At 40.2% G+C, this 24,406-nt stretch overlaps 1 protein-coding gene across 6 annotated transcripts in view; it reads left to right on the top strand.

Annotated features, from left to right (window-relative positions):
• The first annotated feature begins 412 nt into the window (after nucleotides 1–412).
• ago2 (argonaute RISC catalytic component 2) overlaps nucleotides 413–24,406 on the top strand; it is a 33,664-nt gene continuing 9,670 nt past the window's right edge. The window contains exons 1-20 of one of the 6 annotated variants that reach the window (XM_088601828.1): nucleotides 413–637; nucleotides 6,412–6,450; nucleotides 10,927–11,107; nucleotides 13,386–13,490; nucleotides 14,731–14,851; nucleotides 15,375–15,556; nucleotides 17,431–17,567; nucleotides 17,974–18,108; nucleotides 18,827–18,914; nucleotides 19,124–19,271; nucleotides 19,516–19,635; nucleotides 19,947–20,069; nucleotides 20,459–20,592; nucleotides 20,708–20,892; nucleotides 21,040–21,199; nucleotides 22,108–22,198; nucleotides 22,310–22,504; nucleotides 22,889–23,023; nucleotides 23,879–23,980; nucleotides 24,167–24,366. In XM_088601828.1, the coding sequence (XP_088457954.1) occupies nucleotides 613–637; nucleotides 6,412–6,450; nucleotides 10,927–11,107; nucleotides 13,386–13,490; nucleotides 14,731–14,851; nucleotides 15,375–15,556; nucleotides 17,431–17,567; nucleotides 17,974–18,108; nucleotides 18,827–18,914; nucleotides 19,124–19,271; nucleotides 19,516–19,635; nucleotides 19,947–20,069; nucleotides 20,459–20,592; nucleotides 20,708–20,892; nucleotides 21,040–21,199; nucleotides 22,108–22,198; nucleotides 22,310–22,504; nucleotides 22,889–23,023; nucleotides 23,879–23,980; nucleotides 24,167–24,366 (2,606 nt within the window). In that variant the 5' untranslated portion in view covers nucleotides 413–612. Of the gene's footprint in view, nucleotides 638–5,314; nucleotides 5,441–6,411; nucleotides 6,451–10,926; nucleotides 11,108–13,385; nucleotides 13,491–14,730; nucleotides 14,852–15,374; nucleotides 15,557–17,430; nucleotides 17,568–17,973; nucleotides 18,109–18,826; nucleotides 18,915–19,123; nucleotides 19,272–19,515; nucleotides 19,636–19,946; nucleotides 20,070–20,458; nucleotides 20,593–20,707; nucleotides 20,893–21,039; nucleotides 21,200–22,107; nucleotides 22,199–22,309; nucleotides 22,505–22,888; nucleotides 23,024–23,878; nucleotides 23,981–24,166; nucleotides 24,367–24,406 lie in introns of those variants that run through there. The other 5 variants (XM_088601832.1, XM_088601830.1, XM_088601829.1 and 2 more) reach the window with 5 other exon arrangements.

Here is a 24,406-nt window from a genome sequence, read left to right on the forward strand (position 1 = left end):
CGCGACTGTTCCTGGTACCGACACTTAAATGGAAATATTTTTTATATTGTCCCATACTAGATTAGGGCGCCTGCAAAGTAAATATAGTAAAATAATAAAAAAAAAACTGGTTAGTATCCGGTTTACAAATCATCGTCAAAGCGGGCTGTATTTTGTGACTGAGCCAAGTTTTTGTTCCTTCGAAGCCTGTAAATGAACCACATAAAAAAACAAACAAACTGTACAGGCAGGTACGTTTTTGCCAGTTTTTTGTTGTTGTTGTTGTTTCCCGGTGCGGTAACTGAAAAAGCCCACCGCTTCAAGCCTATGAACACCAAGCAGCGGCGGCGTCCGCCCAGAGGGCCCCAGGCGAGCACATGGCTTTCACCGCGCCGGCCCCCCTGAGTGACGTCACGGCCCCTTCTCCTCTCCTGCGGTGAGCTGCTGGGGGAGGAGCGGAGGAGCCCAACTAGCGAGAATCCGTGTTTGTGTTTCATTCCCTTCACCCCCCAACTTTAATCCTCTCGAGTGAGGCTGCCCCTCTTGTTCAACGTAATCACGGTGAATAATTTTTTTTTGGGGGGTGGAAATCTGAAACGTGGAAAGTGAACGGCAGCCGGACGAGACGGAAAGATGTACACGGGAGGAGCAGCTGGCGGTAACTTCATCTAGTTTCTTTTTTAAAAAAAAAAATACTACAGAATGTGTGTTGATGGGGGAATTTAAAGAGCGGAGGAGGTGGTGGTGGTGGTGGGGGGGAGCGTTTATTTGTTTAAGTTTGCCTTTTAGTGGTTCCGTAAGGAAAGTTGGGCTTCCAGTTGAAAATCGCTTCGTGTTTGCAAATCGCCAGGCGTGGGGGGAATGAGATAACGAGTCTTGACGCGGAGAGCGAGTCTGGAGGAAAGAGTTGGGAGCAGAAGGGAGGGATAGAGGCCCAAGACACCGATAACGTGATGAGAGTAGGTTGGGGGGGGGGGGTTTGTCGTGGTACGATTTCGGACGAGCCCCTTGCGAGGTGAGCCGGAGTGGCGCCGCGGTCGTGCGAGTTGGCGCACCAGCTGCGCCTCACGGCGGTTTCTGGTCGCGCTGGCGGGGTTGGCGGTAGGCCTGAGCGCCAAGCCCCGAGCTGGAGTGAGCGCGCAGGCGGGGGGACCGGGGCTGAACTCCCGGGGGCATCCGGCGCTGGCGGCTCGGAGTCATGGAACCGGTGCACCCCGCTTCCTCCTGCGGAAACGCACGCTGAATAAGCTCACGAGTTTATCAACGTGAAAATAATGACTAAATATGGTCTATAATGCTGCTAGGCACGTCTCTGTACACTGGACAGCACAATGGTTGCGATACTGTACTTTCAGCATCGTGGACTTTTTCTGCCCTGAGACCAATGTGTTCGTCAGCTAGCGCGTATTAAATGCAGAATTTGTACGACACAATTGTGGCTTTTGAATATGTAGGGTAGATCTTGAGATCTTATATCAGTGGTGGAGTGTTATGTGTTGTTAACGGCAGCAAGAGTTTTACTTCATTCCCACACAACTGGGTCCTCATTACGGTACTGTTGTTATTAAGGGTTTTAAAGTGAAAGGTGCGCAGCTAATGGTAGTTTATCTGTCTAATTTCCACTGTGAACCACAGCGGTTCAGGTTGCGGTTTGCCTGGCATGGTTTGCTACTGTGCGGGTAGTACAGGAGGGACTCTGCAGGGGGTTCTCATAGACACAACTAAGCTTTATAATTTTCGTGTTAGTCAAACTTTTTGTTTTCCGAAGACACAGAGCATACCCGTTTTTGAAACTGGAACTAGACCAGAACTACAATCTAAACTCCTTTTTTGTATCTGAAATGCATCGGTTGTTTTCCGCTGGCTCTCCTTGCCCTTTTAAGTAATTACACACTGCAACACAAGACATTTTACGTTGTGTACTGTATTACAAAGGGACTTTATATGTGATCAAGAACGCAGATTCCAGTAATGCATCGTCAGTTTACCTTAATCATCCTCATTTTCCCTTTCCCTTTGACTGAAGGGGGCTTTATCTGGGAGAAAGGGGGTGTCCCTGTCCTCTCAACGGTAGGGAGGGATAAGTTGGCTAGTGTAGGTGCAGAAAGATGAAGCTATTTTTGAAGTAGGCCATACGTCTTTCAGTGTGATGACCACAAATATCCATGTGGTAATTGAAATTGTTCTGTTTTAAGACGTGTGAACGACAAAGTAGTATGTGCTAAATTTCATTAGAAGATGACTGCCCTAATGGCATTTTGGTGTGGATATCACATCTCCCATTTGGCTTTGATATTCTTGAAAACTAGGTATAGCTCATATGTAGTAAGTGCTATGAGTGATTTTGAGTGTCAAAATGAGAAGGTGATTGTGCCTCGCCCCTGGTACAGAATGATGTTAAAAACACTTTCTAGGGTAGATAAAAAAAACCCTAAACTGATGGTGGGATTTCAGTATGCTTCAGTTAAGCGTTCTTAAAACTGCTGCTTGGTTTCCTCTGATTTCTAGATTCAGACCTGAGCGAGTTATGTGCTATCCTCAGGTTCACTCAGTTCCTGACTGACAGAAGAGTATCTTGGTCAAGTATCTGCATAAGTTCCTGGAATGTGCTGGCCAGTTTGTATGATCTGAAAGCCTTGTCCAAAAGCCAGGCCCAGTTGGCTCAGAGCAATCCATTGCACTCCTATTTTGAAGCTGCAAGTACAGCTTTGCTCCCTTTTACAGCCTAGAACAGCAGTAACGCATTATGATCAAAACCTCAGAAGGTCTGTGAGCATAGTGATTCCTATTTGGATTTCCACAACTTATATATTGTGAACTCACGATGTATTATAAACTCAGAAATAAGTTTATTGTTCAGATGAAATGTATAAGGAGTGTTTAAAGCTGTATTTTGTTTTAAAAGAAGACCCTTGGAAACAAAGGTTGGTTGTAATACTAATTTGATATTTTCAACAGTGGCTCAACTTTTCGATGGCGAGTTCACTTGTAGCATTTAAGTAAGTGAAAATGTTTATAAGCCTTATATCGGATATTCTGGATTGCAAATGGTAGGGAAACACACTTGGAGAGTTTTTTTATTATTATTCGGGGGATTTTTTCGAGACTTTCTGGCAGTGGGCACGTGGAAAAAGGTCAGATCCTGGATCGGACGGCACTGTTTCTAAAAAAAGGTTTGTGAGATAGTGGAAGATACGGAGGCACACTTTCTTGGAAAATTGAGTGTCTGCCTTTTCACTTGATCTACAGACATGAGAAACCTGTCTCGGCTGTTACTATTTGTTTGTGATAGATTGGATGAAAAAGATGAGATCAGTACAAAATTGGCCTGGCAGCCCTGTTCCAGCAGAATTAACATCCTGTATGTCTGATTCCTGACCCTCAAATAATCAGTTTGTAAATTTGTGCAATAATATTTTACTAATCATATATGGATGTGATTTGGTCAATTACACTTATATAGCTCTGTTCTAGACACTCCACTCAGAGTGCTTTACGGTAATGGGGACTCCCCTCCACCACCGCCAGTGTGCAGCCCCCACCTAGCTGATGTGACGACAGTTCACCAACGTAAGCTCTTAGTGGGAAGAACAAAGTTTTGAAGCCAGTTAATAAATGGGAATTATTAGGAGGTAATGATTGGTAAAGGCCAGGGGGAAATTTGGCCTGGACACCAGGGTAACAGCCCTACTCTTTTCAAGAAACTCCCTGGGATTTTTAATCACCACAGAGAGTCAGACTCTCAGTTCTACGTCTCGTACAAAAAAAGGACAGCGCCTTTTTTTACAGTATGATGTCCCAATCACTGTGCTGTGGCATTAGGACCCACACAGACTATAGGGTGACCACTCACTGTTGGTCCCACGTACGCCACTGGTGTTACTGGTCCCACTTGAGCTCATTTGAAATGAAAATACCTTAACCATGAAACTCCCAGGACCATCGTTTTCCACTCCCGACTTCATTCAACAGATTATTACTAAATGGATCAAAAGTTAAGTTTTAAGACTTTCTGAATTTGGTTTTTTAAGGGTGGTCTCTAAGACCTGCTAGATTGTGGCTTTTATGGAGCAGATGTGGCTACCCCTGACACCCATAGACGAAGCAAGGCATATTTTATACAGAGGACTGCTGGCCTATAAAAATGGTGCTTCCAACTGAACGATGATTTACTGTTTTAGAACGGTATGCTTGAAGCTCGGATCTCTACTTGGGATGTTTGTGAGGTACTGGGGCTCTTCTGTGGATCTTTATCAAGAAGGGTGTTTGATTGGTAAGCAGATGTGGTTCAGATCTCGCTGAATCGGAGTTCAGCATTGGTTGATTATTTTAAAAAATCACAAGTGGATTGCAGAACTACCATATGTGCAGATATTTTTGACAACCTAAAAGGGCCCAATATCAGTACGCATGCTCCAGGCACCTAAAGTAATGGGTCCCTGCAACAAAATCAAAAGGATACGAAGCCAAAGAAGGGTGGCGTAATGGAACTGTCACTAGCCCTGGGTTTAATTTCAGACTGGGATGCTCACTAGGTATTGTTTGTACGTTCTCCTGCATCCGCATGACTTTCTCCAGGTGCCTTGGTTTGGTTTCCTCCTGAAGACACACTCGTAGGTTAGTTGGCTTCTTGGAAAATTGGCCATGATGTGGGTGTGTCTGGCCTGCGCTGGACTGGCATCCTGTCCAGGGTGCACCCTGCCTTGTGCCCACTGCTTGCTGAGATAGGCTCTTGCGACCCTGACCTGAAAGAAGAGGTTAGTAAATGGATGATGGAAAGGTCTCTACCTATCAGCTGGATCAGAGATGTGAGCGTTTTCGAAGAAGATGAATTTATGCGAGTAATGAAAGCTTTTGACACCAGAAGTATCGGCGCAGTGGATGTTTTTGGTTGCGAGCTGAATTTGAATTTCCAGGGATCTGTTTCCTTTGAAAGTACTGTTGCTGTTTGCAGCGACATATTTATGCAAAGGTGGACAGTTCTGCAGTGAGTGCTAGAAAAAGTCAGCAAAAACCGGCGGTGAGGGATGGTGCAAGTTTGTTTCTGATATCAAGGATTGCCAGGCTGTGTAAGACCCACCAAGTGTTCCATTGAAGTTGCAAGTTGGAAATGACTTATGGATTATCCAGGTGCTTTTAAAAAGAAATCATTTTTAGATTTAATTTTAAGAACGCGTGGGATAGCACAATATGTAGGTGGTAAGGTGGCAGATTATTTTTTTCTGAGACTCTGAAGTGAATTCAGTGTTATTTTTGTCAGACATAATTAGCTAGTCTTGTTTGTGTCATTAGGTGTGTCTGGAAGCTCTAAGGCAGCACAGCTGCTGTATGCTGTCTGATAAGAAACCTACTGGGCAGTGGCTGCTGTAGTCCTTAGAGAAGATCTGCTTGTATTTTAACATCCGAATACATGCTCTGCTGCAGTTTTGCATTATTATTGCATTAATTAAGCATGAGAATGGTGAGATTTTGTTTATAGTCATCCTTGATGTATCATAACAGCCTAATGGCAAGGAGGAAAATCAGTCGTTTAACAGCAGTGTTTTGTGGAACAGTGGTATCCAGTTTAATTGCTTAATGTAGAGCATAATAGCTTTTTTTCTGCTGTATAACTTGTTGGCTGATGAAAAGCTGCATGGCATAACTTTTACATTAAAGATAGAATCAAGAAGTGGTATATTGAACTTTAAAAGCCTTTTTTAATGTGATATAGTTTTGCTGTCATTTGGGAATTGTAAGCTGTTCTAGACAACAGACATTTGGATGAAGGGAGTTAATTGTTGCATTGTATACCATTAATAGGTTTGATCTGCAAATCTGGGAACTGCTTTAAGTGAGCACTTCTAAGCAAAGAATTTGAGTAGTTGAGCCTACTACTGTGGATTCAAGACTAAAAGCATGTTTCAAGCTAAGCTGTTCTTTTACTACTAAATTCATGTAGAAATTTAAGGAATTTTGAAAACAAACCATATTTTGCGATTGTTTGGATCTGCAATTATACAGATGGCAGTTGCTAGTTATTTTGGGGACAATACAGATTTTCTTGAAAAACTGTTACCCACACTAATACGCAGGTTTGCTCAGACTTACAGCTGTCACTGTCACGATAATGTGTTTCTTTCCCTATAGTTTTATTATAAAAAATCATGTACTGATGCAGAAAGTTTATTTTTGAAGTATTAAGTATTATGCTTATCTCCAATAAACTTGAAGGGTTCAACCCTTTGCATTAGCTTTACTTATGGCTTGGTAAAATGTAACTTTTTTTAAAACCTGCTGTACTTGACTGTAGGCATATTTTGTTTATTGCACACTTGTATTCTTCTGTTTCATCATTTAACCCATTACCCACAAAATGTTATACATGCCCAGTGAAAAATTGTGATAGGTTTTCCCTGATATTTCAAAGAGAACTGTTTTTGTTTCCTATAGCTGCTGAGATGTATGAGGAACTTCAATCCACTCATTCTGGTAAGCTTCTCAGAATTGTGCACCCGTGATTCCGTATGTTGTGTATGAAAATTGTTAGACAGTCTAAACCACATGCTTATTTGTAATTTCTAACCCCATGGAATTTTGCTGAATAAACCACTATAAAACATATTAGTTTAGATATGGTCTAGGCAGGTGCGTGGTTATTGTGTGGTAGCATGACAAGCCTTTTATATGTTTAGATGTGTAATGCATAACAAATATACCAGATCTGTGTAAAATTATTCATAGGCTATGAAGCCTTATTCATTATCTTCTGGGAAAAAAATGTTAAGGGTCATCTTGATGGGCGAGAACATGAGTTGGCTGGAGTTTAGTTGACCTAGTTTATGAGTTAGTCAGGTATCTTGTGGATAGTAAGTTTCTGTAAGCTTTCAGCATTAAACTTGCATTAAACACCTTTAGCAACTGTAGTGTTCTAAAAATATAATGGTGATAGGCTGTAGATGTTTTTAAATCATTGTGCTTATGAATGTTTTAGTTTTTTTTACAAACCTTTTAGAACTTATTTCCAATATAACATTGAGCAAAAATAAGTACTTGATACTAAGGGAAGAGCACTTAACTCTCCTGGCTTGTATTACGTTTCTCTCTTGATGGTGCAAAACGCAGACCTTAGCCTCCCTGGTCTGGCTAATGGCAAAAATCTTTATCGTGTTAATCTTTATTATGTTGCAGCACCATTTGCATACACTGTTCAAGGCAGGCTTAGGTTTGGGTGTACAATCCTACCCCTAAATCAAACCATACTCTGTGACCTCTGGAATGAGGTGTAATTTAATATGGGTAGTTGCGTCAGTATGCGTAGGTTGTAAAGGAACAAGAAATAGGTTTATTCCATGCTGAAAAGAGACGAAATAATACACAACATTTCGGCCGTGGGGCCTTCTTCAGGTGTTCTTCCTGGAGCTTCTATACCTGAAGAAGGCTCCACGGCAGAAACGTTTTTTTTCTTCTTTTTTTCAGCATGGAATAAACCTATTACTTGCAATTTAATGTGCACACATTCCTAACACCTAAACTTTTTTTTGCCCCCTTCAGCCAAAAGCAACTTTATCAACACCTGCTGTGAAGGCAGTGAGGTTTGGCCCCAGCTGAACGAAATTTTTTGCAGGACTGCTACAATTGAATATGTGAATCCTATTTCCTGCTTTGTAATGTTAAAAAAATGAGAAACAACATTAGGGTAATGCTTTATTAGCATATAGTTTTCAAATTATTTTGTCCCAAAACCTGATTTTTTTTAAGCCTGGCTTATGGAAAATGAAATGAGTACTAAGTCTGCCACACTGAGGTAAATTGTGGTTTCAGCGAATTATGTTATTTGTTTAGAATAGTAAAACTACATTTTAGAGGTGATAATTGCTTGCTGAGTAGATTAAAAGTGGCGTGGGTGTGGTTCAGGTTCCTGAGCGACTCAACTGGTAATGGTGCTTCTTTAAACTGCAGTTTGAAGTCTGTGGTCCCGATTTGAATTTGAGCCTCTTCATGTTATGAGCTGATTGTGACGGAGATTTACAAAACAATTGCAAGCAATTGAGCGCAGCAGGAGATAGTGTCGTAATTGGTTGTCTGGGGAGGGGGGTTCCCTTGGCTGACTTAACCGACTTGCATTAGCATGAGTGAAGAATGTGTGCCATTCCTTCAGCTGCTGCTGAATTTCCTTTAAATTGCTCTGGAGTAAAAAGAATGGCTTGATGGGGGTGGGGGTTGAGGGGATCATGTGTGCCTTTTCTCAGTTTCCGCAGCCGAGCATAGGGGTTTGTTTTCTGAAACAGACTGGGCAATTACAGGACTGTTGGCTTATTAAACAGCTGGCGATGCTAAACAAACAAACAAAAAAAGATGCAGTTGACTGTGTTATACAGTATATGCACATTAAGTGGGTAATGAAAAAATGAATTTCTGATGGCAACGTCTTCTGAAAAACGGCAACAGAAAGTTGTTTACTGTTTGTATACGTCACACGTACAACACTAGTCAGGGAATTTAACTTAGAGGAACAGTCCTATCAATTTTGCATTGATTTTACATGCATGGAGGCCAGTGCTCTCCGAGCGTGTTAGAATTTTTACTAATTAACAGTTCTGTACCTGTTTGTTCTGTATGGAACTGTAACTGTTCTGTATGTGCGCTTGTTAATGACCTGCAAATTTATATGAAATTTGTGCCATGTTTTGTTTTGTTTGCTACTTTAGTGACGGTATCAGCATTTTTAGTTATTGAATGATGGAGCCCTTGTTTTTTTAGCTTGGCTCTTGCTTCTCTGTTGTGTGTGAAACAGTGGTGATAATGGTAGGGGGTCATTTTGCATTTACAGTTGCAGTTAGGGCAGCTTTGAGCCAGTGAAGGATGGGAGGGGTCATCTGGCAACATTTTACAGTGCCCGTAAACTATCTAAGAGCAGGCCTAGAAATAAACAGCTTAAGGTGTCTCTGTACTGAGGATCAAAAGACATTTAGCACTCTCCATTGTTTAGTAGAATAAAGTATGCAGATACTGGATAATGATTAGATGTTTTTGGTGTCCGTGTGTGATTAATTGATCACGACTAACAATCATCTACTCAAGTGTTTTTGTTGCATGAGTGTTTCTGCACTAAATCGCCTTGTGGGTGAGAGAGGTGATTGGGCTCAAGGGATAAGGCGACCTGTTGAATATCAGACCTGAAAAATGAAACCACGGGAGGCCACGTTTACAAGTCTTGGTGGGTTTGCCTGCAGGGGGTGATCTTTTGTATCGATCACCCTGATGGGTGGGTATCTGCTCCAGCCATGTCCTGGAGAGCCATACTCTCCCGTGTTCCAGTCTAGTTCTGACAGAATTAATAGGATTAATCAATTGCTTAATTAAGGGAAAACCTCTCCCTTAATGCAGCCCGTAAAATGTGTTTTGCTGCGCCCCACTTTGCAGACAAATGATTGCAATTATTTAATTGCAGATGAATTAAATACATACAGGGGTTGTGTGGAGTATGTTGTACAGTTCTTTTTGCGTTCAGTTTTTGAATTACTGAAGATAATTAGTTTAAGTAAACATATTGAATTATATTTGGTGCACAGCTACAGATTCTTGTTAGAAATTTAGTCTTCACTGTATACATGTTATACATTAGCAGCTGTTTTTTCAACTTCATTAGGAACTTCGACTTTCTAATTATGGAGTCTCAAGTGACTCATGTTGTATTTGACCCTTATTTAAAACTAAATAGGAACATTTTTAGCACACATTTGCATCCAATTTTACTGCCCATGTTTTGACGAAAATACAAAATCTTAAAGTTAAAAATGAAAACATCTTAAATTAGTGTCCCCAATTATTTCACTTCCAAACCTCAAATGAATAGGGCCCAGAGTTGACAGCTGGGATTCTCGTGATACCAGAAATTGTTTAATGTGGTCATCTCAGGTGAGGAGAAAAAAAAACAAGCTCCCAAGTATTTTGGTTGCTTTGACATGGTTTTACTTGTCAAGGTATATTTTTGCTCAACAAATTCATTCTTTAGTTATCTTTCTCAGGGTTCATGTCCTTGGAAAGTAATTTTAGTTTGTAAATAACATACCAGCAAAGCCTAGGAATGTTCATCTTAGACCTACTGAGCTAAGATAGACTATTTTGTATAGATCAAGTGCCCCGGAGATGTCCAGGAGAGGTCTCCCGGAGATGTCCAGGAGAGCCAGAGTATCTTTTGGTTTCCATTCTAGTTTTGACAGACGTAATAGGATTAATCAGTTGCTTAGTTAAGGAGGATCAACATTGTTCCCAGGTCCCTGCTCATTGATCTTTTCAGGCTGCCCGTAACTGCTGTTCCCAAGACCAAGGTTGCAGGCCCCTGGTAGTTTAAATATAGTTTTTAAGATGTTTTTAGAACCACATCACTGTTTTCAAGAAGTTATGGTTAGTATGAAAATCCTAAACACATCACCAAAATGTTGAATGCATGTGTCGGAATTATCTTTTGTTACTTATACCATTATTGGGTCTTAGTTTGTAACCTGATACACGGCTACGTTTTGAAGCTGCTTTAACATGGTTCACAGTGTGGTTACGTTTCAGTGAAGACGATGTATCATGTTTTAAAAGCAAGAAATTTCCATTTTTAAAATGTTGATCGTGTAGCATCACACGTGTTGCTCAGTTGCTGGAATAAGATTAATTGCTAATAAGTAAATTTTTATAAATTTAAGCCGTAATTATTATGCTTTCTTATACGCTCCTGTAAAGAGTTTTTATAGTGCGTCGTTCATGAAAGCCAGGTTTATTCAGAATGATGGACTGCTGAAAGCTGTGCTGAAGAGATAAAACAACAGACTGCTGAGGAAGTGGGAGCTGATTATAGCAGGCTGCTCTATGGTTGCTTCAGCTGAACAAGATCCAGACAAGCACACACCCGAACAGTGACATGTGATTAACTGTATTCGTGTGACGACTTTAACCTTCAGTTTTTTTTTCCAGGCTCCCCCTCTCCACCGCCACCGGAATACATCTTCAAACCTCCTCCCCGGCCGGACTTTGGTACAATGGGGAGGATCATCAAACTCCAGGCGAATTTCTTTGAGATGGAGATCCCAAAACTCGAGGTGTATCATTATGACATTGATATCAAGCCAGAAAAATGTCCAAGAAGAGTCAACAGGTAAATGAATTGGGTTGTTTTTCGGTCGTTTTAAAATGATAACATGCTTGATCTTGCCGCGGAATGGGTGTTTAAAACAGTTCTTCCCTAGAGCCAGAAATCCATTGTTGTGTAATACAGAAGGGTCTCAACATTTGGAAGGGTTTGGTGCAGAGAACTATCGCAAATAGTCAACTTCACATAAAATCAAGTCCAACTCTATACTGTTGCATACTATACTACAGGATGTAGTATGTATGGTTTGAAAGACATAAGTAACCCTCCATTTTATGATAAAGTACTCATGCTTTGGCTTTAAGCTAATTTTAAATAACATCGATCAATTTCAAAGAAACAATAACCACAGAGTTAAAGTAATCCGCTAAAATAAGCATGATTCCCCCAGGCTGATGCAGAATCGGGAGGGTTTGTAATGTAAAAGCAAGAGCACTTTGATGCTGGATAGTGAGTACTTTGGCAGGGGGCGGAGAGAGGCTCAATCACTAGCGAGATTCAAATGGTTATTCTAGTGTGGTGCAGTTAATCTGACAGTGATTCTTAACCTTCAGTTTGGTTTCATCTTGCTGTTTTCTTCTTCCATATGAGACCAAATCACCAATAGGGAAATTTGCGAATGTTAAATTTGCAGATCTTGAGATGTCTTTTATAAGTTTCAGAAAGTATTGAATAGCATAGATTCAACGATCTGCTTAAGAGCTAACATGTATGCACTAAATAGAAAAAAGTCTCCTAAGGAGCACTTTTTAATTTTGACATTTTATGATTACAATATGGAATTATAACCTATTTTGGGGGGATATCTTTGGGAGGTTCCACAGTTGATTAGTACAGCTACTAATAAGAACTACATCATGAAGACAAAGGAACATTCAGAGCAAATTTGAATGACTTATTGAAGAATGCCAATCAGGGGATGGGAATAAGAACATTTCCAAGGCATTGAATATCCCCCAAAGTACAGTAAAGTCCATTATAAAGCAGTGGAGAAAATGTAGTACAACTGTGAACCTGTTAAGAGCAGGGCCAAAAGGAAAACTATTGTTAAAAGCAACTCACATCAGATTTTGACTAACGTTTGTCAGAAGAAAAGTGGAAGACTCTGAGACCAAGTGGAAGAAGGTTCTATGGTCTGATATGACCAAATTAAGCCTCAACACTAAGCATTATATTTGGTGCAAGTGGGAACACCACTTCTGCCATGGTGTCAGCATCATGTTAAAAACAAAAACATTCTGTAGTAGCCCAGTCATAGCCCAGACCTCAATCCAATTGAGAATATTTGGCAAGAGTTGAAAGTTGCCATTCACCAATGGTCCCCACCCAACTTGAAGGAGCTTGAGCAATTCTGCAAGGAAAATTGGGCAAAATTTGCAGTGTCCAGGTGTGAAAAGCTTGTAGAGAGATCTATCCAAGAATACTCACAGCTGTATGTTCTGCCAAATGTGCCTTGCAAATGTTGACTCAGGGCAAGTGAATACTTATCAAGTTTTTTTTTGGTTTTATATTTATAATTGAGGAGAATCAGTAGGATATTATTTTTACATTGACATTTAAGAGTATTTTGTGTTGATCAACAAATCCCGATTAAAAACATTGATGCCATATTGTAACAATAACATGTGAAAAAATGTGAGGCGGGTGAATACTTTTGATAACCACTTTAAATGGGGCACCGTGGTATTAAATACATGTTTTATAAATTGTCTCATGTTAACCAAATAAGATCTGAGCTGAAAAAGTGTGATCATTTTGGAATTTTCCATGTCAGCCAGCAAATAAAGACGATCTGCACCAGAAATTGTTAATACAGTCTGAAACCCCAAAGAAGCTGTATGGTTCAGACTCTTTTCTCAATTTAAATTGCAATTTTGTGTAAGTGGTATTTGTTCCCTTTTCATTGTACAATCCTAACACCTCATGATGGTCTGATATGCAAACTTCATTCGGCGAAACCTTTTTTCTGACCAATTCTTAAGGCATCCCTGAGTTTGTGAAGACCCTCACACAAGAGCCTTTTCACAAAGCCTACTTCAGCTGGAGCTCATTCAAAAGGCATCAAAGCAATCCATTCTTGCCCGTTTTAGTTTTCGGACTGCCCTCCAGTGTTGGATCAGGGATTGTTTTCCTCTTTCTTTGTTGTCGAGCATTATACACCTTCTCCCCGGGGTTTGTAAGTGGTCTGTTCTGTAAGAGTTGACATAATCCAAATTTCCTGTACGAAAAGACCCTTTCTCAGCTGTTGCGTGAATGCATACAATTACCATTCATGCTATTGCAGCAACGCTGCCTTATTTGCCCTAGATCTGTCTGCAAGTGCGGAAGGGGGTGCAGGAGAGCACAGTTGCCAGTTCAACAGCTCTTATCTCCCTATGATGCTTAACAGGTATGTGTGCTAATCTCAGAGTGGGTAGAGAAACGTGGAGAGACAAAATAGCGATGAATGGAAAAACATGTTTTAAACTTAAATATAGCATACCTTAAAATAAGCAGTACAGAAAATGAGAGAAATACATTTTAAAGAATTTAGAAACGCAGTACACTGTACTGTTAATTAGGAAAAAAAGTAAAATCACTTAGGTGCTTACCCAACACGATTGCCAAATGGGTTACTCTCAATTTTCATTGAAAGTGCCAAGATATAATTTTGAAAAAAAAAAAACACTTTATGTACCTTCAAATGAGGTATTATGTAAAAAGTTGTGTAAAAATACGGAACAATATAAAATGGCTTAATATTTGTATAGAGCCCTTTATCAAAAAAGTAACGACAAGAAAATAGTTTCAAAAGTAATACACTTGTACTGGCGGCATGAAAAACTAGATAATATATTAAAAATGAGAAAACGATATCCACGGATTAGTGGATGAGTATATGCAAATTAATAAAAAAAACTTTTCCACGTTCACGTATGTAGAGAAACGTCTGTTGGAAAAACCTGATTTGTTTAGCTCCAAAATGGAAGTAAAAGAAAAGAATGACAAAAGAGAATCACTTCACAGGTTTGGAGAGCTGGTTAAGACCTACTTGCACATATTCTAGTCCTGTTGGCTATTTATAGCCCTTAATTAATAAGGTGGTAAACTCAGTTACACCTTTTAAATTCTCAGTAACAAATCTGTAAAAAAGTTTCCTTTTGATCACATTGAACCAAAATACCATTATATACTAGGAATTAATCTTGTGTGATGGTAAAAACGCTGTCACAAGAAAACAGTTTATCAAAGAACATCCGACATCTGAACAGTGGATTGATTTAATGAATGAGATTTATATAATGGAAAGGATAACATTTTCTCTCAAATTAGTCAGAAAGGTTTAACTAATACTCATTAAACCGGATCAATTGTCCCCATTGAGACCTGATTTCAGTTTCTGAAGTAAAATGAAGTGATATTTCTGTGTAGATGCCTTTTTTGATAGGTGTTTTTAGGTAATGTTCAAATGCGTGTAGCTTCTGATTTTGTAGAAAATCTAAATTTGTGCAAGTTGAGTCTTACACAGCCCGGGGAGAGAGTGTGTTGCTTTTCCATTGTTTTTCACAGACCCCTTCCAGCCACAAGACCTGTTGTGGGTTTGTTGCGCTTGTTTGCTTTATGATGAGTTGTTTTGGTTTTTCTTCCAGAGAAATAGTAGAGCACATGGTCCAGCACTTTAAAACGCAAATCTTTGGTGATCGAAAACCAGTATATGATGGAAGGAAAAATCTCTACACAGCTATGCCTCTTCCAGTTGGGAGAGAGAAAGTAAGTTCAGTTCACTTATTTCAATAAAGTTGAAATTATTAAATGAATTTGAGGCTGCCCTGGTTTATTTGTCTGCACATGGTATTTCCTCAGAATACTCCGAGATGGTAGTCTTTGTAGAATTTTAAATTATTTACATTAAAATGTTTTACAGAAGACGAGTTAGTTTGATGGAGTCTGTAGGATGATTTGTGGATGATTTTTATATTGCTACATTAGCAACCAGTTGCTGCAGAAATTGTGACTTCAGTAGTTTAAAACTTCACCTGTGTATGTAACAGTAGGATTGTTACAATACCTTTAAGGCTGAAGTGTTGCTCACTCTCTGAGTAAAGCAGTACATCACACGCTTTTAATTTGCTCTGGGTTTAATACCTAAGAGGTGCAATTTCCAATGCAAACCTGAAACGGTAAAATATGGCATGAAAACTCCTATTATTCTTCAGCCGTTCAAGTGCATAAAGGCTGGACTTTCAAGGATGGCTCTGGTACTGTACTGGAACTAATTTATTTTTCTCCGCAGACGGAACTTGAAGTTACCATTCCAGGGGAGGGAAAGGACAGAAGTTTCAAGGTGGCAATAAAATGGGTTTCTTGTGTCAGTCTTCAGGCTCTGCATGATGCACTGTCTGGGCGACTGCCAAATATTCCCTTTGAAACCATCCAGGCACTGGATGTAGTCATGAGACACTTGCCCTCTATGAGGTTAGTAATCCCAGTGTTGACTTGGGATCTTTGGGGACTGGTTTGTTTGAAGCAGGCGGAAATGCATTTTCTGTGCGTGAATAAAGCCTTGTTAAGCATTAGCTGTGTGTCTTCACGTCCTGCTGAAAGCCCTGAAGACAGGGTCAACACTTAAGTCACTTGACTGATTACGATACTTCAGTGTTGTATTTGATTCAGGATTGATAGTAAATCCTTAAAGAAATTTGCTGTTCCAAATTTCATCATCCCTTGTTTCGTACATTGCTTTCAACTTGACAATGAACCCGTCTTGTCAATAGTTCTTTTGTGGGAAAAGAATCAACCACATGTATAACTAACAAAAATATTTAAATTTATGAATCTACATGTTTTCAGTTACATAGGGTTGAATAGGCAAGTGAACTGAGGCAGGTTCATTACAGTTTTATCTTGCCATTGCTTGTAGTATCTAATGTAAAGTTTTGCTCTTTTGTATTTTTATATTTTAATAATTGTGTACACTATTAGTTTAAAAAGAATCACAATGTTACACTTAGTAGAATGTGAAGGGTTCTTTGAACAAAGCTAAAATTTAGGAGCTTAATGTACACTGCCCTCTAGTGGCCTTTGCAGTTTGTGCAGGAGCTGCCTCTGTGGAATTCAGCTTAGAAAAAGTATTCTGAAATACTGATTTGTGCTGCTGCATGTGTGGAGTCTTTCTGGCAGTTGAAATGTTGCAGAAGTAACCTTGTGATTTAGTAGATGCTTTTTGAAAAAGTGCATTTTGAATCGATGCTACCTTTGTCTTACTCACACACTTAGATGGAAGTAAGCACCAGCCTTGACTACATATCACAAAAAAAAATAAGGCTGATTGAATCATTCACATCTGTTTAATATTGATTAGTTAAGCTCAGTAAATGGTATGATAAGTAAATGTTAAAAACCCTAACACCTGTAGACAGACCCTATTTACCAGTTTTTATTATGTACTTTTTATGTACATAATCATAACTGATGTTTCGTTCACACTATGGAATGGACATTTCTGACCCTATAGCTCTTGTTTGTTTCACTTCAGAGGTGAATGGTACCCTGCCTCTGATGACACGTTCTAGGAATAATGGTGTTTGTGTTGGCAAACAACATTACTGCTTCGCTTTTATTAAGCGGCTTTGAAAAACAGCGAGACAGCAGCCAAGAGAACAAGTTCCTCCATCGCTAAGAAAATGCAGCAACTCTGCAGCAACATGCTTAGAGCCAGTTGCTTGTATGGCCAGAGGGCCATATCATAGGCTTCATCACTAGACCGAAAGGTGATTGGTAATTGCAGTTATTTTAACAGCACAGGATTAACTGAATTTCCTTGTGGCGTAAACATTCTCTACAGCAGCATTTGTATGATAAAGCTCCACCCAGCCAATCGGCTAGATATAAAATAACCTTTAAAACTGTGCTGTCAAGTTATATTTTCTGATACTGACAGGAGGGCCCTTCAGTGAAAATCAAGGAAAACAAGAATGTTCCGTTTTAAAATGTTACAAAAGCTTTTTGTCGGACATTTTAAATGGGAATATTAAATTTTTCTCCTCTAAAATTACAATGTGCGTAACTTCCAACCTGTCACTGCTCAGAAAGCCAACTTTCCATTTCTTTTCTACACCGATGAGCGAACGCTAATTCACGTTCGCAACCATGCTTGGAATAGACATGCTCTGGGACCCTGAGCAGATGACAGTTTTGAAAACAGAAGAACCTCATGATGATGACGTATACCACCTTTTAAGTGCAGTGCCGTTTAAACTGGTGTTAATCCAAAGTACAGCAGTGCAGTATCTCCCAAGCGTTACGTGGCGGATGTCTAATTACGGCGAACTTGTTTGTGCTCACGGCAGGTACACCCCCGTAGGCCGCTCTTTCTTCACTCCCTCGGAGGGCTGTTCAAACCCCCTGGGCGGAGGCCGGGAGGTGTGGTTTGGGTTCCACCAGTCTGTTAGACCTTCTCTCTGGAAAATGATGCTTAATATCGATGGTAGGGTTTTAATCCGTGTGTAGATACCTTGTACTTGAATGACTGTTCTTTTTTAATCCCTCCCCCCTGGCATTTCGATTTCACTTATCACTCCTCAGTCACAGATCACCCTTCGTTCAGGCCCTTGCCTATGTGGCCATGCTAACCCTACCCCCACCCCCCCGTCCTGTGTTCTCCTGTTCGTGATGTCTCATCCACCTCCCTCTCTCTCACGCACACCTGCAGAAAGCTCAGCAGCTGAAACCTTGTTCCTTTGCCCTGCTTTTATCGCATCCTTTCCTGGTTGCTTGGTTGTCATTGTCACTGACATATCTGGTTATAAAAAAAAACCTAAAGACTAGCACTCGCCATGTTCAGCTCAAAATATTTTCACAGCTAACTTCAATTTCTGTGTGATTTGTTTTAGTGTCCGCCACTGCGTTTTACAAAGCCCAGCCAGTGATTGAGTTCATGTGTGAGGTTTTGGATTTCAAAAGCATTGAAGAGCAGCAGAAACCGTTAACGGACTCCCAGAGAGTAAAATTTACGAAGGAAATAAAGGGTCAGTTATTTTAACAACGCGTTATTGTGGTTCTGTTTTCAATAAGTAGTTCAGGTGGGTAGCTGCGTCAGCATGCGTAGGCTGCAAAGGAACAAGCAATAGGTTTATTCCATGCTGAAAAAAAGACGAAAGAAAACGCAACGTTTCGGCCGTGGAGCCTTCTTCAGGTTTGAGGAACCTGTAGAAGAAGCTCGCACCTGAAGAAGGCTCCACGGCCGAAACGTTGTTTTCTTTCTTCTTTTTTTCAGCATGGAATAAACCTATTACTTGTTCCTGTTTTCAATAAGCCTCCTGTATGTATTCTCTGTTTTATGTTTCTCTGCTGTACTGTCTACTAATTACAATTTCATTGAAAGCTGACATGCATTGGGAACTGGCTTGTGGTCTTTAGCCTACTGTGAGAGCAAGAGTTGTTGCTTCTTATTAGATCTAGAAGTGCTAATGCGTTAAAAACACTCCAACTGTATTAAAAATATTAGTTAATAGAATGCAGAAGGTGTCTAATTTTAGTGGGCAAGCCTTTTCAATTCAACAGTTCACCCATGCGTAACTACTTGAAGGCTTTATAGGCACCCATAAGGTAACATGCATTTTGAAATGCGGTTCGCATGTAGTCAGCAGATGCATCTTAGTCACACCTGCTTTACAAGTGCTTTACAAAAAAAATAAGCTTTGGATCTTGTGTGTGTGTATATAAATCTCATCTTCTTGATTATAGGTCTGAAGGTGGAAATAACACACTGTGGACAGATGAAAAGAAAATACAGAGTATGCAATGTAACCAGGAGGCCAGCCAGTCACCAAACGTAAGACTTTTTCCATTCCTTGTAGGCTCTCTTGTATTATCTATCTGCATTTGAAATTGATGTAACTAGAGACTCAGTTTGCTTTAATGCATATAGAGAAACTAAATTTTAGCATCTTCTGTCTTGAAACCTTGGAGTGGTATTATACAGATAGGCATTGGCATGCATCCTATTATTTGTCATACTAATTTTGTTTTTCCTTTGCATAGGTTTCCTCTTCAACAGGAAAATGGACAGACAGTTGAATGCACTGTAGCACAATATTTTAAAGACAAGTACAAGCTTGTCCTCCGTTACCCTCATCTTCCATGTTTACAGGTTGGCCAGGAGCAGAAACACACCTATCTTCCTCTAGAGGTTAGTCTAAACTCCATTGAGAAAATAGAGCTGTATATCCTCGTTGATCACATTTTTTCGCCACGAGACCAAAAGTGTTTGAAAGTTGGAGGCGTGTGTGGGTGCCAACTTCAATGTGTTGCGTGTCCATCACGTGTTTTATCTTCTCTTGTTACCTAAACTAATTCTTTTTAAGAAGACTAGTTTATTCAGTCATCTGTTTCTCGGTTTATTCAAAGTGACCAATCTCTGTTTGTTGTAACAGGTTTGCAATATAGTGGCAGGTCAGAGGTGTATAAAGAAGCTGACAGACAATCAGACCTCCACAATGATCCGTGCCACAGCCAGATCAGCGCCTGACAGGCAGGATGAGATCAGCAAACTGGTGAGTATAACTATGTACTTAATAGTTGCTCTGTAGATCTCTATACTGCACATCAGAAAAAGTATTATTTAAAACATTTCAGTGTATTCAGTATCATATTAATTGTAGATGAGCATCAAGAGAAATTTACACAGATATTGCTTCCTCTCTTTGGATTTCTCGAGTCTGTGTTGGATCTAATGTTTCAAACACCATTGAGCGTTTGCTCATGTACAGCTTCTTTTCCATTACATTATTTTCTAAAACTTTAGGAATAGAGATTCCAAACATTAGTCAGTCCTTGATAACCGAAATGACTACTTCTCTTTCAGATGAGAAGTGCCAGCTTTAACAGTGATCCTTATGTACGCGAATTTGGCGTAGTGGTGAGAGACGACATGACAGAAGTAAATGGTCGTGTTCTTCAGGCACCTTCTATACTCTATGGAGGCCGGGTACGTATGTAAATAGAATTATTATGAATACAAATGAGAATGTAATGTTGCAAATGAGAGGGCACATCAGCTCACCCAACTCTTGTGGTATTAATCTCTCATCCTTTAGATTAATGCAAAGCATTTTCTGTTTTGAGAGTTTTGTTGTTTCAGAAAATGTCTTTGTAGTATTGGGATTTTGTGTTGTGTATTTGAGGAGTACAATTTTTAATTTCACAGCAAAATAGCCTAAATATTGTGCAGGTGTAGGGAAAGAGTTGCGTTATGCTCCTTTTTTTTTAGTATTTTCTGTTCCAGAGGAAATAAACAAGTCTCCTTACTGAAGCCTTCACATCTGTTGGAAGCAGTGAGGATGTTTCATTCTTAACCTCTTTTGTTTTAACTTCCAGAATAAGGCAATAGCCACTCCAATCCAGGGCGTGTGGGATATGAGGAACAAGCAGTTTCACACTGGAATTGAAATTAAAGTTTGGGCGATTGCCTGCTTTGCTCCCCAGCGACAGTGCACTGAGCTTTTACTCAAGTAAGCAAGGTTTCTTTCCCGTTACATTTTTCAAGAAGTTTTGGAATAGTTTCCCGACCTCTGATTTTATGTGCTTATCCATCATTAAAAAGACGTATTTTTTTTTCTTTTAAAGAGCTTTCACAGATCAGCTTCGCAAGATTTCACGGGATGCCGGCATGCCGATTCAGGGGCAGCCTTGTTTCTGTAAATATGCCCAAGGAGCTGACAGCGTGGAGCCAATGTTTAAGCATCTGAAGTACACCTACCAGGGACTTCAGCTGGTGGTGGTGATTCTCCCAGGGAAGACTCCTGTGTATGGTTAGTACTGCCCATATTCAATTCTTCTGCACACATTTGTGTATCTTGTTTTTAGAAACAAAACCGTTTTTAGGCAACTTTTTAGCTTGAGTTAATTTATAGTTATATGGGTTTGTAATTGTAGTATCTTGTCCTGGGCAATTTTAGCTGAAGTGAAACGCGTTGGAGACACAGTCCTGGGGATGGCCACTCAGTGTGTTCAGGTGAAGAATGTGCAGAAAACTACCCCCCAGACTCTTTCAAACCTCTGCTTGAAGATCAATGTCAAACTGGGCGGCGTTAACAACATCCTTTTGCCACAGGGCAGGTAAGGTCAATTTTCATTGAAATGTGGAAAGAATTCTGCATAACCCGATATACAGTACATACAAGGTGTATTGAAATACTTAAGCAGCACTGGTATGTGGTAGTAAGGGAACGATTTGATGACTATCACTCTGTATAATCATTCTTCATCTTAATGCTTTTGGCCCATTTGGTCTTTAAAATGGAAATTACTTGAGCATAGAACACTTCTGACTAGGTGTGTTCAACTATGGTGTCAGATCAAAATGACCCTGGACTAAGAACAGTAGTGTATTTAAAGCTGTCCAAATTCACAGGTAATGAGGACCTGTGCCTTGTTAGCAGTACAAGAATACCATGTTGGTTGTTCCCAGTACAAATATTCAGTCACGGTCTCTGAGGTTGAGTGGTGAACCTGTATCTGGTCATCAGTTACTAGATGATAAAGTGGCGGATCAACAGCTTTTCTAGACACCACTCTTTGGGATGTTTTGAGCTGAAATTCTGGGGCTCCCATCTTGCAATAATGTTTGACATGCTGAGATATTGCTGGATAATTTCAGTGTTACAAAATTCCGACTGTGTCGCGTTTGAACTCCTCTTCCCATCATGTGATTGTTTAATAATGATGGACAGCTTCCCCCTCATCCCAAGCACTTGTCCATGGATTTAGTTGCAGTGTGTCCTTCCTTTGACCAGCATTTTGACCAAATGAAAAGATGAAAAGAACAGCCATTAGGTGTACATTAAATAATACATGGATTATAATTATTTGTGCAGCTTTCAATAATTCTTACGATTTGCACAATACTCAGTGCGTAAGCATGCGAGTTGCGAAACATTTTGAGCACCTCATTTTATAGATGTAGGTCTGTTTTCTTAATGCAAATGTAAAGTTTCAGTATGTAATCATAACATGATCTCTTTCAGGCCCTTGGTGTTTCAGCAACCTGTCATATTTCTGGGAGCAGATGTGACTCACCCACCAGCAGGAGATGGGAAGAAGCCCTCGATAGCTGCTGTAAGTTTTTTATGCTTGGCTTTAAATCCCTTATTGTGCATTTTTTCCCCCTCCGAACCTTATGAATGCCTTTGCACTGCGGGCCAACTGGCTGTTCTCCTGCTTTGCTAGGTTGTGGGTAGCATGGATGCCCACCCCAGCCGATACTGTGCCACTGTGCGGGTCCAGCAGCACCGTCAGGAGATCATTCAAGACCTGTCTGCCATGGTGAGGGAGCTGCTGATCCAGTTCTACAAGTCGACTCGCTTCAAGCCCACGCGGATCATCTTCTATCGTGATGGCATCTCTGAAGGGCAGTTCAATCAGGTAATCGGGAGGAGTAGATGTGCAGAAGGTGTGCTTTGTGTGGTCCGTTTTTAAAACTAGAAGATAAATTCAAGGGCCCTCTGTAATAAGTGAAGGACACTAAAATCGTGACTATAAAAACTAGTTTTTATTGTGTTTTCAATCAAATGCATTCTCAGGTTGTTATCCTTTTGCCTTAGTCCTTTATTAGTAATTCAAGCTAATGTTATTAATATTAGAATGTTTCTTCTCAGTAAAGAGGGTAGCAGGTGAGAAATCCTCTGCTAAATTTGTAAGTTTGAGTGTTATGCCGAAATCGTGCAGTACAGCTGAGGCATGCAGATTTTGTCCTTCTGCCTAAAGTCTTCTTGAAGATGCCCCATTGTTGTTGTTCATTTTCTTAAGGTGCTTCATTACGAGTTACTTGCTATCCGTGAAGCTTGCATCAAACTGGAGAAAGACTACCAGCCAGGGATTACATTTGTTGTGGTGCAAAAACGCCATCACACAAGACTCTTTTGTATGGACCGAAATGAAAGGGTAAGGGATATTAACTAAATTCCGTCCCATGCACGAACCGAGGCATTGCACACATTTTTACTAATCTGAATCATTTTTGTCTTTGCAAACTGTAATGAAATCCAATTTTATTGAGATGGTATAAAAAGCTGCATAAAAGCGGTCCTCTAAATCCTCTAAAAACTGTAATAAGAGTGTATATATATATCATGGGTTTTCTTTAGAAAGTTTGTGGGCTATATAAATGGAAGCATTAAGTCAGCTTATTCAGTGGTTGCTGCATTCCTGGCTGTACTTGGCCTTCCAGAACTCAGAGCATTATTAGGGTTATTTAGGTCTTATCTAAATGTCTTCACTTGTTCATCTATAGTGGACTGGGGCACTCACTTAAGTTATTGTGTTAACTATTTTGTGATTATCCAGAGCTTTCTTGTCCCTAGGGGCTGATCTGCTCTCTCCTGAATGTCCTTTCTGTGAATGGTGCTATTTTAAGAATATTAGTTGACCACCTTGCCAGTTTGGTTGGTAGAGAGCTTAATGATTATTAATAGTTTGTCCTACAATATCCTGAAGATGCCCGGAGTTTGGGTTGAAACTGGCTGGCCGGAAACCATGTACCCAACACCCACACCTGTTTGTGTAAAGAAATGACCAGCCTTTATATCATTTCCAGTGAAAGTGACCCTGTGTCCCTATTTTGCTTCTAAGCCTGATGAAGTCTCCTGGGTTTACCTTATTTCTAGCTATAATTCGTTACTAAGTTCTCCCTTAATTCACTTGATCAAGCAAGTTCTTAAATATTTTTTTGCATTGTGTTGAATGTATTATTTTATTTTGACATAAATGCCTACTCCCTGAACTTGAATATTTTACCAGGTTGGAAAGAGTGGAAATATTCCTGCGGGCACAACCGTAGACACAAAAATAACCCACCCGTCAGAATTTGATTTCTATCTGTGCAGTCATGCTGGCATCCAAGTAAGTACTGAGTCTGTCACTGACTTCTGTTCTTACATTTTTAATTACCCCGTAAAATGGATTTTGCCTGTGCTTCACTTCTTTTGTTAGGCTTTTTTTCTTAAACATTTAGGACTTTCATTATACCCACTCTCATCTGAGGCACCTTGACGTGACACCTGTACCAACTGTAATATGTCTCTACAGGGAACCAGCAGACCATCACATTACCATGTGTTGTGGGACGACAACCATTTTTCTTCAGATGAGCTGCAGGTGCTCACCTATCAGCTGTGCCACACCTACGTGCGCTGCACGCGCTCCGTCTCCATCCCAGCACCTGCCTACTATGCCCACCTGGTAGCGTTCCGAGCACGCTATCATCTGGTGGACAAGGAACACGACAGGTACGCGAGAATAGAATGAGAAAAATATTATCGTAGAACG

The sequence above is a fragment of the Lepisosteus platostomus genome, chromosome 12 (genome assembly GCF_059453375.1).
Source record: "Lepisosteus platostomus isolate fLepPlt1 chromosome 12, fLepPlt1.hap1, whole genome shotgun sequence".
NCBI lineage: Eukaryota > Metazoa > Chordata > Actinopteri > Semionotiformes > Lepisosteidae > Lepisosteus > Lepisosteus platostomus.